Genomic DNA, 18,455 nt, shown 5'->3' on the forward strand with positions numbered 1-18,455 from the left:
ATTATTTAAAACATACCTTTGTTTACTGTGGTTTATGAGACGGGCTGAGATACAATCTTTACAAGAGTACCAGTTTCACGGCATCACGCTTTTAACACAATGATTTAAAACAATAAATGTACATGATGTAATTATTTTTTCTTTTAAACAAAAAAGCTATTTCTGCTACATTTGAAATAGTAATACCTTATACTTATAAGAAGTTATGTGCTCAGGGTGGAAAATATTATTTTCCCCATTCTGCTACTTAAAGAGAAACACAGCTCTAACAAGTTTATACTGGCAGCTCAGTTGGCTGTTTGCTGTTGGCTCTTGAAAAGCCTGTGGTTGACAGCTGTGGGGACACGCCACCTGCAGTTTTAGACAGCTTTAGCCAAATAATAATAACAGTGAGTAGAACTCCTCAGTTTTCCTGACTGTCCATATGTTTAACAACCATATGTTTCCTAAAACATCCACATTTGTGTTTCTTAAAGTTGAAGGAGTTGTATTATTATTTATTTCATATGTAAACACCTCTGCTCAAGGGAGCTATATTCAATGTTTTCTTTTTTTCCCCTTTTATTACTATATCACAGGTGTTGTTGTTGGTCCTGTTTGAAATTGTTGGACGGAAAAAAACACATGAGGTAGCAAAGTATTTTAAAGTTTTATTTGTTTCTGTGCATATGGAATAATAATAAACTTTATTTTTGATATTAAAAATAATACATCTCTAAGAAAAAAAAACACATTACACAAATTCTATATCATTCCCATGTCCAAACTTGCTCACTGCAAACTGATCATATATTAAAAATTTGAATGAGCTGTAAATCAACAAAGAATGCGTCTCAGACAATAAAAAGGATTACGATTTTCCTAGCTTATTTTGATTGAGTGTTTCCACACACACACAAACATAAACATTTGTACACCAACAGTGTGCGACCATGCCAGTACATTCTCTTCTCTCCGCTCGGATCAAAGGTTGGCAGAAGCTTCTGGATTCCTGGAGGGCAACCAACTCTTGATGACATGTTTTCTCCCTCCTCACACCTCTTACCCTTTCTCTTTCCATCACATGTCCCCCTTCGTACATGAATATGTTTTCCACACATGAGTTTCTGTCTTTTTTATCAGATAAAACAGGCTTAATCCATTGATTTTTTTTCTATTAAATTTGCACTTTTCAAAACAAAAGTGCATAGTGCAAACATCACACTGAATATCAGTGTTGCGGGTGTACACAGCTGGCCAGTAGAGGCATTGATAAACTCATGGTGCAGCTGATAACACCTCCTTCTGTATCACAATACAAATACCTTCACATAAACATGCAACTCCAGAGAACAACTAACTCCAGCTTTGATCAAATGTGACATTAGTAGTACTAAAGGTTTAGGGTTACTTTCTTGATGTCACTAGCCTTGGGTCTATTTATGTACATCTTGGTCTAATCCTTTCTAACATGTTCTGCTGTGTGAAATCTCTAACCCATTGGTTAACCCATCTGTCTCTCCCTAACATCCCATCTTGTTTTGTCTGTTTTCTTTCAGCCTCTTTGGGCTTCCTGGGACATGGAGCGACCGAGCGCTTTTGGTGCTTTGGCGAACTCCATGAGGGTCGGCTTGACGGGTGGGAGGTCTCTGGTGATCTCGTCCACGCTCCTCTTGCTGGGACAGACTCCGTCTGGTGCTGGGAAGGGCAGCAGGTCTTGCTCCGTGTGTGGGGCCCCGCGTCCCAGCCTGATGCCCAGCTCTGCGGGGGTAAAGATGGGCAAGGGGAGGGTGTTTCTCTTAGGCAGCAACTGGTGCTCCCTCACCCCTCTTTCCACGGTGCCCACCCTGAAGACTCCAGATGGGCAGGTCTGAATCAGAGAACGACTCTGCCACTGCCGGGACATGGTCTCTCTGCGGGAGTCATCGATCATGTTCATGGTCTGACTGTAGGAGAAACATTTGGGTTAGAAACTACAGAAGCACTCACTTGAAATACGTGTGTCATTGGGCTGCTTGGTATGTCTTACCTTTCCTGAGGTTGAGTCTTGAGATGAACACTGTGCCAATCGGCGCTGTAGCTCTCCCTTTTTGCCTTGTTCTCCTCCCGAACACTGCAGGTCAGCTCACCTCCCATCACCATTCCGTTTCTTTTTTCCAGCACGCTACAGAAAGGCATCTTCTCTGGAGATTTTAGATGATTTATTGCCTCCACTGGGTTGAGGATTGAATCTAGGATGCTTCCGCTGGATGTCTCTCCAAGCTTATTCGCCCTTTCGAATGTGTCTGTCTGGGCTCAGGTCTGGCTGTTGCTTTTATACCCACTCTGTTGCTATTTCCGATCCATGTTGTCAGTCTGCTTTGCAGCGCGTACTGACATCTGACACCAGTCCTCCGTGGCTCATTCCCGGAGACCCAGAGGCCAAGCCGAAAAGGTGTTTACGGTCATTGTACTGAAAATCCCCCTGATTTTCAGATTGTACTTTCAATCACTTGTTTAATCTCTTGGCCCAACTCTTTCCACATCAGCTGTGATTGTAGAGAGGAAAATACAGACAGAGGTTAAACAAACTTCTGTCCTTGGGGACAGTAACAGTGACGCAGATGCTTTTGAAGAATATTTTGGTCGTGTGAGTTGAAAATTGGTTGATTTAGAAAAGAAAGATTTCAGGTACATATTATTCTGGTTTATCCTCATCATAATAGAGTTCATAAGGATCTTATGCAACAACTGGGCTTCATATCAACAGAACCCCCTCGCCATCTTGTTAGATGTCAGCGAAAGCTCCCCCACCTGTGATTCATTACCACAGTGACAGAGATCCACATAAGCTGTTATGAACTCAGGTTACAGGCTGTGAAATACACACACATATCTACAGCGACTCACCTCTGACAGTCATCTGCCGGTGTGAGGTTACTACCAGACTCTGACTCATTCACTCACATGTGGCTCTGAGCTCATCCCACTGCAGATATCACTTATTACACACACAGCATCAAGCATGCTCATCATAATAATTAATGTTGTTGTCAATCAGTCAATTAGCAATAGATTTAATATGGATTTTTTTTTTGTCAAGTTTTAGACTTTTAGGACCTTAAAATAGCAAAGGTTTTGCTGTAGTTTGTATAAATTCATCTTACTCGTTTGCAGTGCTTTGAACATTTAATGTCGCAGTTGAAACCAAGCTCCTTTTTAGTTTTTAATATTTCACCTGTCTCTTTGCAGCTTTTTTGTGAGCTGACACCATGTGTGGGGACACTGGGGAATCCCCCTGGGGTCGTATCTTCAGTCGTAATGGCACATCCAACATGCTCGACATTTTGGAAACCTGGTAAGCCGCCAAACAAGATTATTCCATGTAGACATCATATATTTTACTGCAGCGACAGAAATCTTTAGTTGCTTTGATGTAAACCTTTTAAGCAAAAGTGAAGCTCTACTATTTATGTGCAGATAGTGAATTAGCATTAAAATATCTAAGCATGAAAAGGACACAAACCTAATGTCTAATCTTATTAATCATCAAGCAATATTTGTGGGTAGGGTTAGGGTTAGGGTTCCAGTAACTGGTTATTAGTGTGTGTTGTACATTGACTCACAGGAAATACAACAAACTCCTGGATGTTGGTGGGTTTCCTCAAATAGGTACTCGACTTCAGGTCAGGTGGAATAGGCAGGAGTTGAAACTTTGTTCTATGACAACAGTGAGCAGTTTTGAATGTTTAGGTCTATTGCTCAGTAAATAAAAAATTGGAAAAAGAATATATCTGTTATTCTCAAACAATAAATGTTGCTTGCTTTCCTCTGAACATAGCAGTGTGCTAAGTGACAGACACAAGAATATTTGAACATTTCACGCGTTTTTGGTTAGCTCTAACTTGACTTTACAGTCCTTACAGTTACTGTGTTATTAATATAAATCATGTGCCTTCTTATCTCTAATCAGAACAAGATCAATAACAAAATATAAATACGGTAAAATAAAATAGTGAAAGAGAGAAATAGAATCAGCAAATGATGAAAAATGTATTTAACACACGCATTAAAATATGTTATAAATAAAAAAACATTTTCTTAGCATTAACAACAGGTTAGGTATAGCATCTAAATTAAATTTGCATTCATACTTTGATTATGTCAAGAAGTGCAGCTGTAGAGGTGGTGAGGAAAACACAGAGGACCCAGGTTGTAGAGTGAAAATGATGATTTAATAAACCAAAAACACAATAATCTAGGCAGCACAGATGAGCAGGAGGCAAATGCTCACACTGGTAGCAACTGGTAACATCAAAAGCGACACGACAGAACTGAGAGACTGGTACGACAGAGACACAGAGAGACAGGTGGCATAAAATCACAGAGGGTAATCACGGAAGGACACACACCTGGGAACAATCAAGGAGTAGACAGGACAACACGGAGACTCTTCTTCTTCTTCTTCTTTCGTTTTTTATTGGCGGCTGGCATCCAACTTAAGGTGCATTTACCGCCACCTACCAGACTGGAGTGTGGTCATCAGAGATCTCAGAGGGAATTAAATCCACCTCAATGATGTGTAGGATGTGCAAATTCACATCCTAACACACTCATTAATACCTGAATTAATGCATGAGCATGCACTGACATACACACAAATACTTGTTCATATCCTAAATACGACTCATTAACCCAGTGTTATTTAAGAACCTAAATAAGAGATTTCTAACATAACTTGATTTATTATCTAATAGACTAATCATAGACAGTCCTATATTCTTTCTACTTAGTAACGACTTTAAAATCTGGCGTTCCTCTGAGTATTTATCACATTCTAACAAGACATGCTCCACTGTTTCCACCTGATTGCAATAATTACAAGCCCCATTCTCATGCTTTCCTATTTTAAAGAGCGAACTATTAAGTCCAGACTGTCCAATTCTAAGTCGAGACATAACTACTTCCTCTTTCCGCCTTCCACTCATATAATTACTATCTCCCACACTCTTTTGAATTGTATATAGTTGTCTATACCTACATGAGCAGGAATCCAGACAAATTGAACCAAGCATTTATTGTTATAAAGATGAACTAATAATTGATATATTCTTAATATCAAATCTAATCTGCTAGATTTACCAGATTTAATACTTAATAATGCTGCTTGACTGTCTGATGCTATGATAAATGTACTTACTTCCCTAGTATCATTACCAAGCAACCATTCTAAGGCCAATATGATGGCTGATAATTCAACTGTAAAAACAGCTAAATGGTCAGCTGTTCTCCTCTTAATCAAGACTTTATGGTGTGGGATATTCACTGCTGCCCCAGTTCTACCACTATTTGGATCTTTAGATCCATCTGTATATATAATTATGTTGTCTTTATATCTTTCAAAATATCTATTAACTACAACCCATTCTGGAGTCTTTCCCTTTTTAAGAATTTCATTTAATTGAAGATCAACTTCTGGAGTTAGAAATAACCATGGAGGAATTTTGGATTGAGGAACTGTAGCACTATACTGGAGCATAGTTAAGCCAAGCTGTTTTGCCTTTATTTCCCCAATCCATCCAAAACTATTACAATTTAATTTATGATGTTCCCAACATTCCTTCAGCACCATCTTAGTTGGATGATCACACTTATGTCCTTGTAGGTTCACCCAGTACATGTACATTAATTTCAACCTTCTTAATCTTAAAGGAAGCTCACCAGTTTCCACTTGTAAAGCAACTAAAGACGATGTTCTGAAAGCTCCACAACAAATCCTCAATGCTTGTGTTTGCTCACTATCAAGTTTTCTCAAATGACTGTCAGCAGCTGCCATATATGCTATACCCCCATAATCCATAATAGATCTCATGAGCGCCTGATAAACTCCCAACAGTGCACTTCTTGAAGCTCCCCATTCCTGTCCTGAGAGACATCTTAATAAATTATTCACTTTTTTACATTTATTTTGAACTGATTCTATTTGATGTTTCCAAGTTAAGCTTTCATCAAAGATGACACCTAAAAACTTCACTGTTTTCACTTGTTCAAGTTTATGTTTATAAAGATTCAACTTAACTTCCTTATGTCTTCTATAAAAGCAAATTACTTGAGTCTTTGCGATTGACATCCTAAAACCCCATTTATTAGCCCAACCTTCCACTTTCAAAATGGCAGCCTGCATCTTTTTCTGTAAATAAACCAGATTATGTCCCCGAATCCATAGAGCACCATCATCTGCAAATAAAGATTTGCCTATACTACTATCTATCTCATCAAAAATGTCATTAATCATAATATTAAAGAGAATTGGGCTACACACACTACCTTGGGGGGTACCATTCTCAACAGCATATCTAGAAGAGAAATTCACCCCTACTCGAACTTCTATTTCTCTACCAAACAAAAAATCCAAAATCCAATTATAAATCTTACCTCCTATACCAATTTTCCCTAATTTAATCAATAATCCTTCTTTCCATAACATATCATATGCCTTCTCAATGTCAAAGAACACAGCTATCACTAACTCTTTATTCGCTTGAGCTTTTCTTACTTCTGACTCTAGACACAGAACTGCATCCATCGTATTTCTCCCTTTACGAAAACCACTCTGGAATGGACAAAATTTATTTTTACTCTCAATAAAATAATAAAGCCTATCTGTAACAATCTTCTCCATTATTTTCCCTAATTGAGATGTAAGAGCTATAGGTCTATAATTTGACGGGTCTGTTGCATTTTTACCAGGTTTTAAGATGGGAATTATAACTGACTGTTTCCATTCTACCGGAATTCTCCCAGTCATCCAAATCAGATTAAACAATTTTAATATAACAGTAAGAGATGAATATTTAAAATGTTTGAGCATTACATAACACACTCCATCCTTCCCCGGAGTTGATTGCTTAGCATTATTAATAACTTTTTCTAACTCCTACATAGAAAAAGGCATATCTAAATCCTGGTTTGAGACTTCTCTCCTAGTAGTAACTTCTGGATTTCCATCCAATAAATCTAATTTATTACTTTTCATTTCTTCAGATAAATTTTCTGAACTATTCACCTTAATTAACGCTACTGCTAATAATTCAGCTTTTTCTTTATTACTAACCGCTATTTTCCCATTTAATTCTAAAACCGGTAAGGAAAAACTCTTTTTAACACCATTCATTTTCTTAATAACTCTCCATACCTCTGACAGTTTGGTCTCTCTTCCAATGGAATTACAGTATTGCCTCCAACAAGCCTTCTTAGCTTCTCTAATAGTCTTCCTAACTATAGCTTGTGCTTTCTTATATTGAATTAGTGCCTCAAAGGTATGACATCTTCTTACCAATTTAAAAGCTTTATTTCTTCCCCTTATAGCAATACTACATTGCTCATTCCACCATGGAGTAGACTTTTTATTTCCTCTTCCCTTTGATTTAGGAATTGAACTTTCAGCTGCATTAATAATGACAGACTTAATCTTTGAATAACACATCTCCACATCACAAAACAAATTCTCATCCAGATTATTAAATTGACTATCAACTAGATTTTTAAATAACTCCCAATTAGCGTTACTTAACTTCCATCTTGGAATCTGTCCTTCCTCTTCTTTTATCACTTCAGAACCAACTGAAATTAGAATAGGAAAATGATCACTGCCCATTGGAGAATCAATCACCTCCCAAGAAGTAATTCCAGCTAATGTATTTGAAACCAATGTTAGGTCTAAAACATTCTTTAAATTCCTACAACAATCATATCTAGTAGTGCTGCCATCATTAAGACAAACCAGAGAATGTAACTCAAGAAATTCTTCAACAGTCAATCCATTTACATCTGTATTAAGACTCCCCCATAAAATATTATGAGAATTGAAATCACCACACCATACAGTCTTACCTACGTTTTGATAATTTACTTCATTGAGATTCTGAATGGACAACTTCTTGTTAGCATTATAAAAATTTATCACCGACATTTGGTCATTTTCTATCCAAATCTTAATAACTATTGATTCATAATTTTCCCCTATTGATTCCACTTTATATCTTATACTGTCTAGTACAAAAGTTGCTACTCCCCCTCCTTGTCTTTCTTTTCTATCATTCCTAATTGATGTATACCCAGAAATTTTGAAATCCAGATGAGGCTTAAGCCAGGTTTCTTGAATGCAAATCAGGTGAGGTTTAACTGTCAAATCTGAAATATATTTCTTAAACTCTAGACCATTACTAATAAGACTTCTTGCATTCCACTGGAAAATAATTAACATAACGAAGAGGGGCCGCCACTGCATGATTGAGGTTGAGAAGATTGTGTCTCATTTAATTTTTTCTTTATTGATTCCCAATTAACATTTTTACAATCAAGATACTTTTGGGCTGCCTTCACTATTATTTGAATTTTTTCCGTTTTCCTTTGTGTTTGAGCAGTGCAGTTAACAACTTCTACCATGAACAATACAAAATCCTCCTTTGTCATGAGTAAAGTGTCACCTTTAATCTTAGAGCATTCTGAACAATTAGATCCTTCTTTTCCTCCTCCAGACACTTTCTTTGGGTATAATATTGATTGAACAGGAACTTTTTTCGTTGCTTCCGCATAAGTAATACCAGTAGTGACTCTGATTTTCTGAACTTCCTCAGCTCTTTTACTAGCTATGCATCCCCTAAATCCTGAACTATGCCCACCTCCACAATTACAACATTTCAGCGGAGCCCCTTCCTCACATTTCCCATACTCATGATCCCCTGCACATCTCCCACATTTCTGTTTCCCCTTACACACTGCCGCGACATGTCCAAATTTCTGGCATTTAAAGCACCGCAGCGGCGGAGGAATAAATGGTCGGATATCATAGCTCATATATCCCACAAACACTTTATCTGGCAGACTGTTCTCTTCAAATTTTAACATGATAGAAAAACTATCAATCCTCTCTCCATTTTTATTTCTTTTCAATCATTTGGCTTCCACCACTTTCCCTCCTGAAACATTAGACTTGATCTCATCAACTGGTACATCAGGTGGAATCCCCGAAATGACTCCGCATACATACTTCTTGTCATCCAAAAGTCTTCCTCTCACATTCTCACCAAGGATTCTTTTTATATTCAGCGCCCTTTCTTTTTGTTTAATATCATTACAGATAATCAATAACGATCCATCTCTTAATATTTTAACAAATTTCACCTTTCCAACCAGTGAATTGATTTCTTTTGTCAGCTTTATTGGATTCCACTTACCAAAGGACACACCCTCTTTGACAAACTTCAGAACTATTTTAAATTCTGACACCGTAACAGTTTCTCCTTCAGCCTCGGAAACAGATTATTCTATTTGTTGTCTTGATTTTTTCCGTTTATGCTTAGCTTTTTGAATATGCCAAGGTCCTTCATTATCCACATCATCAGCACCCTCTTCCATTTCCGCAAAATCACTACCTGATACATTTCCCTCTGACATCCTTCCAACCATTCACAGTCTGATCGTGCCTCTTCCGCCTTTCCAGCTCCCCACCAACACGGAGACTCAACACACAGAAACCCAAAATAAACACACAGAAAAACTCAAATCAACACAGAGAAAACCCAATCCTGACACATTAAGCCATTAAAACATTTAAAATTTTCTGGTGTTTCCTAGATTATTGACTGACTTTACAACAAAAGTAGCTTGGACCTTAAGTTCATGAATTTGTGGCTGGTGAATTTTCTCATAGAGATTAGAATTTCTCCTATCATTGAAACTCTCCAGGTGAGTTATTTCTAGTCATTTGCGGTTTTTATCTTCCCATTAGTGTGACTTTGCCAATTTTTCTTTTTACTGAACCCTGAACAATTATCTGAGTCAACTGAGGCCCGCTGTGTAATGGTGTTGTTCTGAATTATTTTGTGGCCTCGTGGATCTTTGATGCACTCTTGGAGTAATTTTCTCACGTGAAGCTTTTAACAATCTTCATATTGTCAGGCAGGTTCTATTTAAGTAAGTCATTTATTGATTCCCCCTATTGATACTGAAAAAAAGGTAAGTAGTAGTTTATTCATGACTTCATAAGGTGACAATTATATTGTCAGAATAGCCAAGGGTGGTTTAGATTTGATTACTTTGATGATTGCAAATTATTACATGATCACTGAGAGGAGAAAAATTTTAACAATTACTTATTTTTGTAAAAATAAATAAATAAATTAAACATAAAACACTGTGATAGTGTTAAAAGGTTGGTATGCTCAGTCTCTCTTTTACTAAAGTCTGCACAATGCAGTTTGTACATACTCAAAAAGGGAACAGTCAATATGCCTAGTTTATGATCATAGTAACATAACACTAATGTTTGTCTGCAAATTTGGAGTGATTAATAGGTTTGTGAAAATTAACTGATTTGTGAATGAACTGGTAGCTGAAAACTTTCATGTATACAAATACAATTGCCCTTGGAAATGCATTGATACTGTTTTTGTGATACAGTCATATCACAACAATCTCAGATTTCCAACGGTATGTTTGTACCTAAATGCATCTCTTGCTTGCACAGCAAAGAGCTGTGGAAAACTACCCGGACTGCATTCATCTATAGTTCATCTATAGGTCCCATCTAAATTTTAAAGACTTAGAGACGACAACTGTTACCAAACCCGACATGACCCCTGACCCCTTACACCCCTTTAGCCTACCCTTCTCCTTTGCTGCTTCAACCACAAGCCCTGATCTATTGCCCCAAACCCTCGTGACCCTTTGTCATCACCTTTTAAAAATATCCAGAGTAAAGGGCAACAACAAGTGACTAACACAGATAGACAATGTTAGCTCTACTGTTGACTTCATTGCAGCATGTAAAACAGCACTTTAGCATGAAATTCTCTAATGTGAGAAAGTGAGAACATGTTAAAAGCTCATCTGATAATTCTTAGAAAATCAGATGAAATGACAGTGGCTTAAATTAATTTTGCTAACCTGAGGGCTCTCTTTCTGACTTCCTTTCTTTTGTAAAAATGATAAGAATAAAAAGTTCTGAAAGGAAACACAGTTCCAAAAGTTTCTTCTTTAAATTATTATTTTTTTCATCTTCCATAGAGTAAGTAGTTCCGTGTTTAGTATAGCTGTCTCAACATTTTGTGTTAGAATTCAGTTCAAATGATTCATCTTCTCCTGTGTAGATTTATTTTCGTCCACTTATCTGAGGTCGGGTCATGGTGGTAACAGAACCAGGAGGGAAAATCCCACAGGCCTTCTCATCAGCAAGACTCTTCTGTGTCTGATATAACTGAATGAGGCCTCAAACCAGAAGAAAACTGTGATCCTTCCAGCAAGTTCTTACTTGTCTCCTTGTTCTCTTCACTGCGGGGTGTGTCAAAAAGCTTTCTGAAATAGTCCATGAAGGCACCTTAATCAGATGCATAGTCCAAGATTCAGGCCCATTTTCAAACTGAATTTTTCCCCTGAGGTTCAGGAGAAAACATTTTTGTTCCACCTGAAAATGTATTTGGACAAGTTCAGTCTGGTTTTAAAAAACATGTTGGTACAAACAATGAGATTTAAGTGAAAAGATTTCATTGCAGATTTAGGAAAAGAAATTCAATGTCAAGGAAAAGTAATTTTAAACTATTGATTGCGGATTACTCTTGTCATAGTTTAAATAGCATCCAAGATATTTTTCTGCACACAACCTGGCTACAAGATGTTAGAATTAATATTTAGAAATCCAAATGCATATAAACAATATTTTATCTGAGGTTCCTCTAGCTGTACTTTACTTTTGTCATAAAATACTTTTGTTTTCTTTCCATGTAACCTGCAAATATTGGTCAAATCTGAAGTCCACAGTTGAATAAATTGGCAATCCTAAGCTTTAAAAACTAAGCTAAGTGTACCTTCATACAAAATTTCACAAAACTAGCCAACATTAAAGTTAAGTAGATTACCTACAAACTTTTGAGACTGATGATGTAAGTCATCTAAGAGCAGAAAATTTCAAACGTGCCAGCAAAGACAGTCTGTTAATTTGTGCTTCTTATTTTTGGTGAATGGCCACAGGCTAAATCTGCGGGACATCGGATGGCCTTTGTCTCTCTTGTATGAGTCATCCTACGCTAATGAAACAAGTGGCGTGGAGTCTCTGTAAAGGGGAGCGAAAACAAAGTAAAACCCGTCACAGCCGTCAACCTCTCCCCCGCCCCCGCCATCCCAAAGATCCTTGCCCCTGCATCCACAGCAGTCTGGGCTCAGCGAGGGAGAACTTTGTGTTGTGTAACATCGCTGCCACCGCTTCTGCGAAGTGACATTCAAATGAGCCGTCACCGACAGAGACAGAGAGTGGGAGTGAGGAACAAGCTCAGGCCCGGGCAAAATATTGTGAGAGCACGTTAGATGTTGTTGTGACCGAGGAATGAGTTTGGGAGGACAGCCACCAGCCTCCATACCCCGACACAAAGTGCTGGGCTAATGGAGAGATAACTCTATGGAAAGTTAACTTCACACTGATTCCTCCTCCCTATCGCTCCAGCTTTCTATCAGCGGCCATCAGGCTGCTGCTGTGATCAAACAGGTGCCTTCTCCGGAGTGTCCCTCTTATGTAACATCAAGCAGCTGATTAACAAAAACACTATCGTCGCCATGCAGATTGCAACTCAACCGGACCCCAGAGGGCTGGTCACACGTCAGACAGACATCGAATCAGGGCAGAACAGAACCAGCCAAGAGAAGACAACAGCAGGGGCCACGTGCGGCTGCAAGAAACCCAACGTTTCAAGTTCAAAGAAAAGCCTTTCAAAAGTGTTTATACCTCTTGCACCTTTTGTCAATTTCCCACATTATTGGGATTTTGAGTTTTGCAAATTGTCTCTCAAAACCTCTGAGGCTGAGCTTAAACACAGAAATACTGGTTTTATTTAGAGATATCTGATTAAAGTGGATAGAAGAAGGGTTTTAGAGTCTGTACTATTTTGTGTCTGTCTATGGCATAAAATCTTAATAAAACATGTTGATGCTTGTGGTTCTAAAGTGATAAAATGCGAAAATGTTCAAGGCGTGTGAATGGCGGTATTGTAATGCCGCTCAAGGCAAAAATGTTCATCATTTTAGACTAAAGTCTAAAGTTAGGCCAACACACTAACATGTGATTCTGCACAAACAAGAGGCTTTAGGCAGAAACTTTTATTCAATCATGAACAAACACAAAGACTTACTTAGATGTTTTTCACATTTTCCATAGCTTGTTGGAAGGAGAAATACGCTCCCACACACATCACCTGAAGGCCGTCTCAGTCGCACACATAATCACTTCATAACGTTCAACATACGGTAATGATTTCGCAATTTTCATTCTCTTTTTCCAATTTAATCTGAAACCAAATGCAGACTTCAAACAAGTGCTGATGAAATAAACAGAAATAATTGATGTTAATTATTTAAAAAATAATAATTGTGACATTAGATAGCCAGACTGTTTATAGAGTGCTTGCACAAATCATGTGATTGACTGGAAGTGCTGATAATCACAGGACAAAAGATAAAGGGGCTCTGCTGAAAAAATTATTGCTACCCTGAAGGTTCTCAGCAAGTGAACAATGAACACGCTTTAAACTCTGCGGAAGGGAGAAAAACACTCTCACAGCGAATTAACATTTCTGAAATTTTGTAATAGTCCCCGCTTCTTTTGGAAGAAAGAAAACAGAAATGATTTAACCCTTAAAGTTAGGGCAGAAGAAGAAGATATTCAGCCTGCAGCAGCTTCAGGTAATTAAGATTGATGGCTACTGCCCCCTGGCTGCTGTCTGTCATCACTGCAAGCCAGCAGACCTCATTGGATCAGTTTTTAATCATCTTTTTCACTGTCGTCCTCTTCATCGTCGTCATTGCCACGTCCGTTCATGGCCTCGACCCTGGCCAGCAGCAGCGGCAGGTTTATGGCCAGGCCCGGCATCTCCTCGTCAGAGTCGTCCTTCGGAGGGTAAAACCGCTTCGCCTTGGCCAAGAAGTCTTCACCGATGTCGAGGTAAAGAAGGCGATCCTGCAGAGGTGAAGAAGGAAAAAGGTGGATATAATATAATATATTATGTTTTTAATTTTAAAGGAACAGCTCAAAAATCCAGAAGAAAATTTCAGTTAAATCTTTATAAGAAGGTAATATCTAACAGCAAGTTGATAACTGAGGCTGAAGGTAATGAGAGGCCAAGACCAAAGTGAACTGCTACCATCTTAAAATATTTCCAATCTTAAAAACTTTGTAGCAGTTTATGCAAAAGCTATTTTATGAGCCTTTGTTTGCAAATAAAAGCTGATGATTATTGACACCAATGATCTTCCTGATTGAAACAAAGTGAGAAAGGATCTTGTTATTCCAACTCCCAATAGATAAATGTAGAAATTAATAAAATAACATTCAGGTAAGCCACTTTAATGGTTTTTTTGGGGGGGGGTTTTTGCATTTTACACAGTTACTATGACCAGAGATGCTTTATATTTTCCATTCTCAGAATCCACTTCACACAGGAAAATCACTGGTGGTGCATCATATCTTATATGATGCACTACCATCATATACCTGCTTGAAAAGATGTATATAATCTTCTGTTTAATAAGCACAAAATTAAAAGTGACAAAAGTTTTGAAATGTATAAAGTAGTGCCCACTCAAAACAATAAGGTGATTCTTGGATTCAAGCTCTATTACTAAGGTAGAACAATACTTTGAGATGCTAAAGCTAACCAACTAAAATGAGATGCTTTAGACCTCCTGTTTTGATACAGAAGTGCAAAGTTATTTTTTGGGCCTTTTCTCACAATGATGAACAGATATCTTTCTGGTGGGGCCTCCTTGGAGCAGAAGATGGAGGTCTCCGTGTGCAACGTGTGCAGCATGGCACGTGCTGCCGGGGCGTTACGCATGCGGTCAGCTGAGGCACCAGCAGATACTGTCAGCAGAGAGTCTGCCTCTGCCATAAAACCTGGAACAAAACGATAAATAGCCTCAACAAAGGCAGCTGTGTTCTGCTAATGGTGTTCCTCATCTGTGTATCATTTAGTTTTACCCAGGTTCTCCAGGATGGTTTTCCATTTGTCTCTGACTTCTCTGCGTGTATCTCTCATGGCTTCGATGTCGACACTCAGGCGACGATAGCCCTGCAGGACAGGGTAAAAAAAATTTTTTTTTTTCTGTCCTGTTTAGGTTTGCTTTGATCAACATAGACCAATAAAATGTAGAAAGGGCTATAAAAAATTCTCCCTCTTTAAAGATGTATTCTTTTTGCTCTTCTGTCACACTTACATATTTAAGTTTTTCAAACAAATTTTAATATCAAAGACAACCTGAGTAGTTACAAATAGCAATTTTCAATTTGTGACATAAAACATTTGCAATAACTAGTGATGAGTTTATACATGATTAAGGAAATAGGCTGCTCTGTAGCCTTCACTTTCTTTTGTTTAGCCCTGAATTTGCTGGTTTTGATTCTTTGTTCTGTTGCACAAACAGAGATGAGACAGACTTTCATCTTCAGAGGTTTCTGCTACAGAGCAGAATCCATGTTTTCGTCCAGCTCCAGGGCATCACACTACCACCACCATGCTTGCCTGTAAGGATGATGCTCTGAAGGCCAAGTGAGGCCTTCGGGATGTTAGATGTTGTTTTCCGTTCTGTTGTGTAAGATTGCATAAGTTCTTTAAGGAATCTTGAAGGGATGTTGGTAGGTAGCCACTCCTGGATGGATGTCTGATTTTGTTTGTAACATGTTTTTGAATTTCTTTAGATGAGGAGGGCATAACGTTTTGCTCTTTGACATCTTTAAAGCTATAGCATGGAGTTCTGAGACTTGGCCTCAAAATGTGAGCAATCACACTTTACAGATTTCTCCCTTTGCTCTTGTGCTGATGCGTTGCAGCCCTCCCAGCCCTGAACACAACACAATTGGCAGTTTTCTTGTAACATAAGGCTGTTTCTCCATCATTAGTGCATTAAATCTTGAACTTGAACAACATGAGCCTGATAGACACTGCTAAGGTCTCCCCCCTGCCTCTGATTGGTTGTTCCTGACTAGGAGCGGTGTATTTCTGCAGATGGCAGTAGGACCACTGGGAGGAGTCTGAGGAGTTTAATTTTTTTCACAGATTATCTTTCTGATATTAAACTGTCACGACATAGTGATTGTTTTAATATGTAAAAAATATATGTATGTTTTTATAAAAGCTATGTAATTAAGCCTATTTCATGTTGTTTGACAGGTTCTGTTTAAAAAATGTCTTGATTCTGTGTGTGGATGGAGACTTACATGTAACTCATGGTTTAAAAAGGAGGGAAATAATCTTTTCACATAGACTTAGATAGTTTGTATAAATTGTTTCTTGTTTTTTAGTTAAATGTCTTTAACTAAAAAAATACATAATTTGAAAACTATTTTATTTACTCAGGCTTTCTCGAAGATTAAAATGTGCTTGAAGCATTTCACTGACAAAAACAGAAGACATCTGTAAGCTGGCAAAAGCTTTTACAGCACTGTATTTATTTAACATATAAAACATGCACTAAAACACAAGAATACAGTATATCAGTTGTTTTTATTTGTTAGTGTTTTTTTTGTTCCTTTTTTGATTCCTCTACATACCGTGGATCCAATGCGGGTTTTATTCCTGGCCTGAAGCAGGGTGTGAAGCGTTCGGTCATCAGCTCTCTCCGAGTGGCTGGGGTCTCCGGGTTCACTCCACAGGTTGGTCTCCTCGTCTCGTCTCTTCTGGACTTCACGAGTAAAATAATCCAGTGGATCTGGACTGTGTTGTTGAGACACAGCAAAACTCAATCACTGGCATTAAGAAAGATTCCATGGTTTCTTTCAGCATCAATCAAATGGTTCTAGGATCAGCAGGAGAGGAAAATTATTTCTCTTTTTTTAAATCGCTGTCTTACGTTACAAGAGGTTGCTTTTCCTCCTCTTCGTCCTCGTCTTCAGCACAGCAGCAGCAGCAGAACTGCATGCAGAACCTCTTGAAAGCCGAACCCATCTAAAAGGAACAAGGATGAACTGGTTGCAGGGCTGCACAATACCACAAAGTCCAGATGGAGGTTTTTTTTTTTACCTTGGTTAAAAGACGTTGCACCTTCCTCGCTCCTTCAAAACAACTAGTAGCACTTCTGCAGCTCCAAATACCCGGTGGATGCTCTGAAGAAATGTTTTTGTTTCTTTTTATTTTTCCAAAAATTACTCAATTAGCGGGTAATATTTCAGAAAACAAAATTAAAACACTGGGTAACAGAAAAATAGGCAGTTGCAACAACATTTATATTGTCCACTTTAGTGAATCTTGAAAATATTATATATTTTTCAGATGTAAAACAGACAGTAAATTCAAAGACATTGAAAATAACTTAAATTCTATCTCTACCTGATTTTCAGCCTCCCATTTTCCACGATCTCGCCTCGACTCCACAGTGACTCAGATATTTGTCTGGAAAAGCTCAGGGAGACGGCATCCCGACGACTGGTGTTTCTTATCAGACTCACATAGAGGACAATAAGAGCACTAAAGGGGTTTTTGCTCTCATCGATAAGGAAAAAAAAAACATTCACACACCCATAACCTCAGAAGACAGTCACAGCACTATCATGTGAGCTGCTTCGTGTCCTGTCCTATGAATTCTGTTTTTGACCCCGAGGACAACACATCTCCTTTCTACAGCGGTAGGACTAATTGTCCGTACTGTATGAAATCTACCACGGTAGATTCAAGGTTTAATTTTATTACTCGCAGTTTCATAGACTGTAAATAAGGGCAGCAAAACTTTATAACTGTTTTCATTTCTTCTTTTTTTTTTTCTTAAAAAAGAACCCAATTTCTACAAAGGTACAGTGAATATTGAGATCCAACTTGAAATCGTAGCATGTGGAATTAACTTCTGATAGCCCTGAATTGCTAATGTTGGTTTACGGTTGAAATGTAACCTTAAAGCTGTAATGCAAGGTGTCATTGTTTCAATACCTAAACACCAGCAGAATGCGTAGCAGATAAATACTGTACTTCTCAATAAGACCAAGTCCATTGATATGAAGTGATTCTATATTTAGATCAAACATAGTACAATTTCTACATTTCAAAGACCAAAAGTAGACCAATAATATGGAAATAAATGGTGATTTTGTTTTAGTATGAGCGTCAATTTTCAGTTGATCAAAGATCACATTCATTTTACAATTAAAGAGCCAGTATTATCACTGAGTTTGGAGATATTTTTACTTATTAGTTATTTCCAGGCACATAGCATCATTTTATATGACAATCAAACAGATATGTTACCTTCAGTTGTTATAAAAGTGCTGTACATATAAAACACAACCTAATAAATACTTGAGTTCACAATTTGACACTTTGAAATTGGGTTGTCGTCAATTTAATCCTCCTGCAGTCCTACGACAGTGAACTTTGCGTAATCTTTTACAAGTCTTTTTTTTGTGTGTGTGGTTTTGGGAACTGACAGGCTAATGGACACCCCCATGAATTCTCTGTTGTCCGACC

The 18,455-nt window shown here is 38.0% G+C and overlaps 2 protein-coding genes across 2 annotated transcripts; both read right to left on the minus strand.

The window, feature by feature from the left end:
- Positions 1 to 848: 848 nt before the first annotated feature.
- tcap (titin-cap (telethonin)) lies at positions 849 to 2,276 on the minus strand. The gene is made up of 2 exons (XM_028043047.1): positions 2,009 to 2,276; positions 849 to 1,925 (listed from the first exon to the last, which is right to left on the minus strand). The coding sequence occupies exons 1-2, from the start codon at positions 2,155 to 2,157 to the stop codon at positions 1,535 to 1,537; spliced, it is 540 nt and encodes a 179-aa protein (XP_027898848.1). The 5' UTR covers positions 2,158 to 2,276; the 3' UTR covers positions 849 to 1,534.
- Positions 2,277 to 13,089: 10,813 nt separating this feature from the next.
- Positions 13,090 to 17,513, minus strand: LOC114160003 (melanoregulin). The gene is made up of 7 exons (XM_028042338.1): positions 17,328 to 17,513; positions 17,022 to 17,104; positions 16,852 to 16,946; positions 16,553 to 16,715; positions 14,984 to 15,074; positions 14,736 to 14,899; positions 13,090 to 13,963 (listed from the first exon to the last, which is right to left on the minus strand). The coding sequence occupies exons 3-7, from the start codon at positions 16,944 to 16,946 to the stop codon at positions 13,769 to 13,771; spliced, it is 708 nt and encodes a 235-aa protein (XP_027898139.1). The 5' UTR covers positions 17,022 to 17,104; positions 17,328 to 17,513; the 3' UTR covers positions 13,090 to 13,768.
- Between the last annotated feature and the right edge of the window lie 942 nt (positions 17,514 to 18,455).

The sequence above is a fragment of the Xiphophorus couchianus genome, chromosome 16 (genome assembly GCF_001444195.1).
Source record: "Xiphophorus couchianus chromosome 16, X_couchianus-1.0, whole genome shotgun sequence".
NCBI classification, from domain to species: domain Eukaryota; kingdom Metazoa; phylum Chordata; class Actinopteri; order Cyprinodontiformes; family Poeciliidae; genus Xiphophorus; species Xiphophorus couchianus.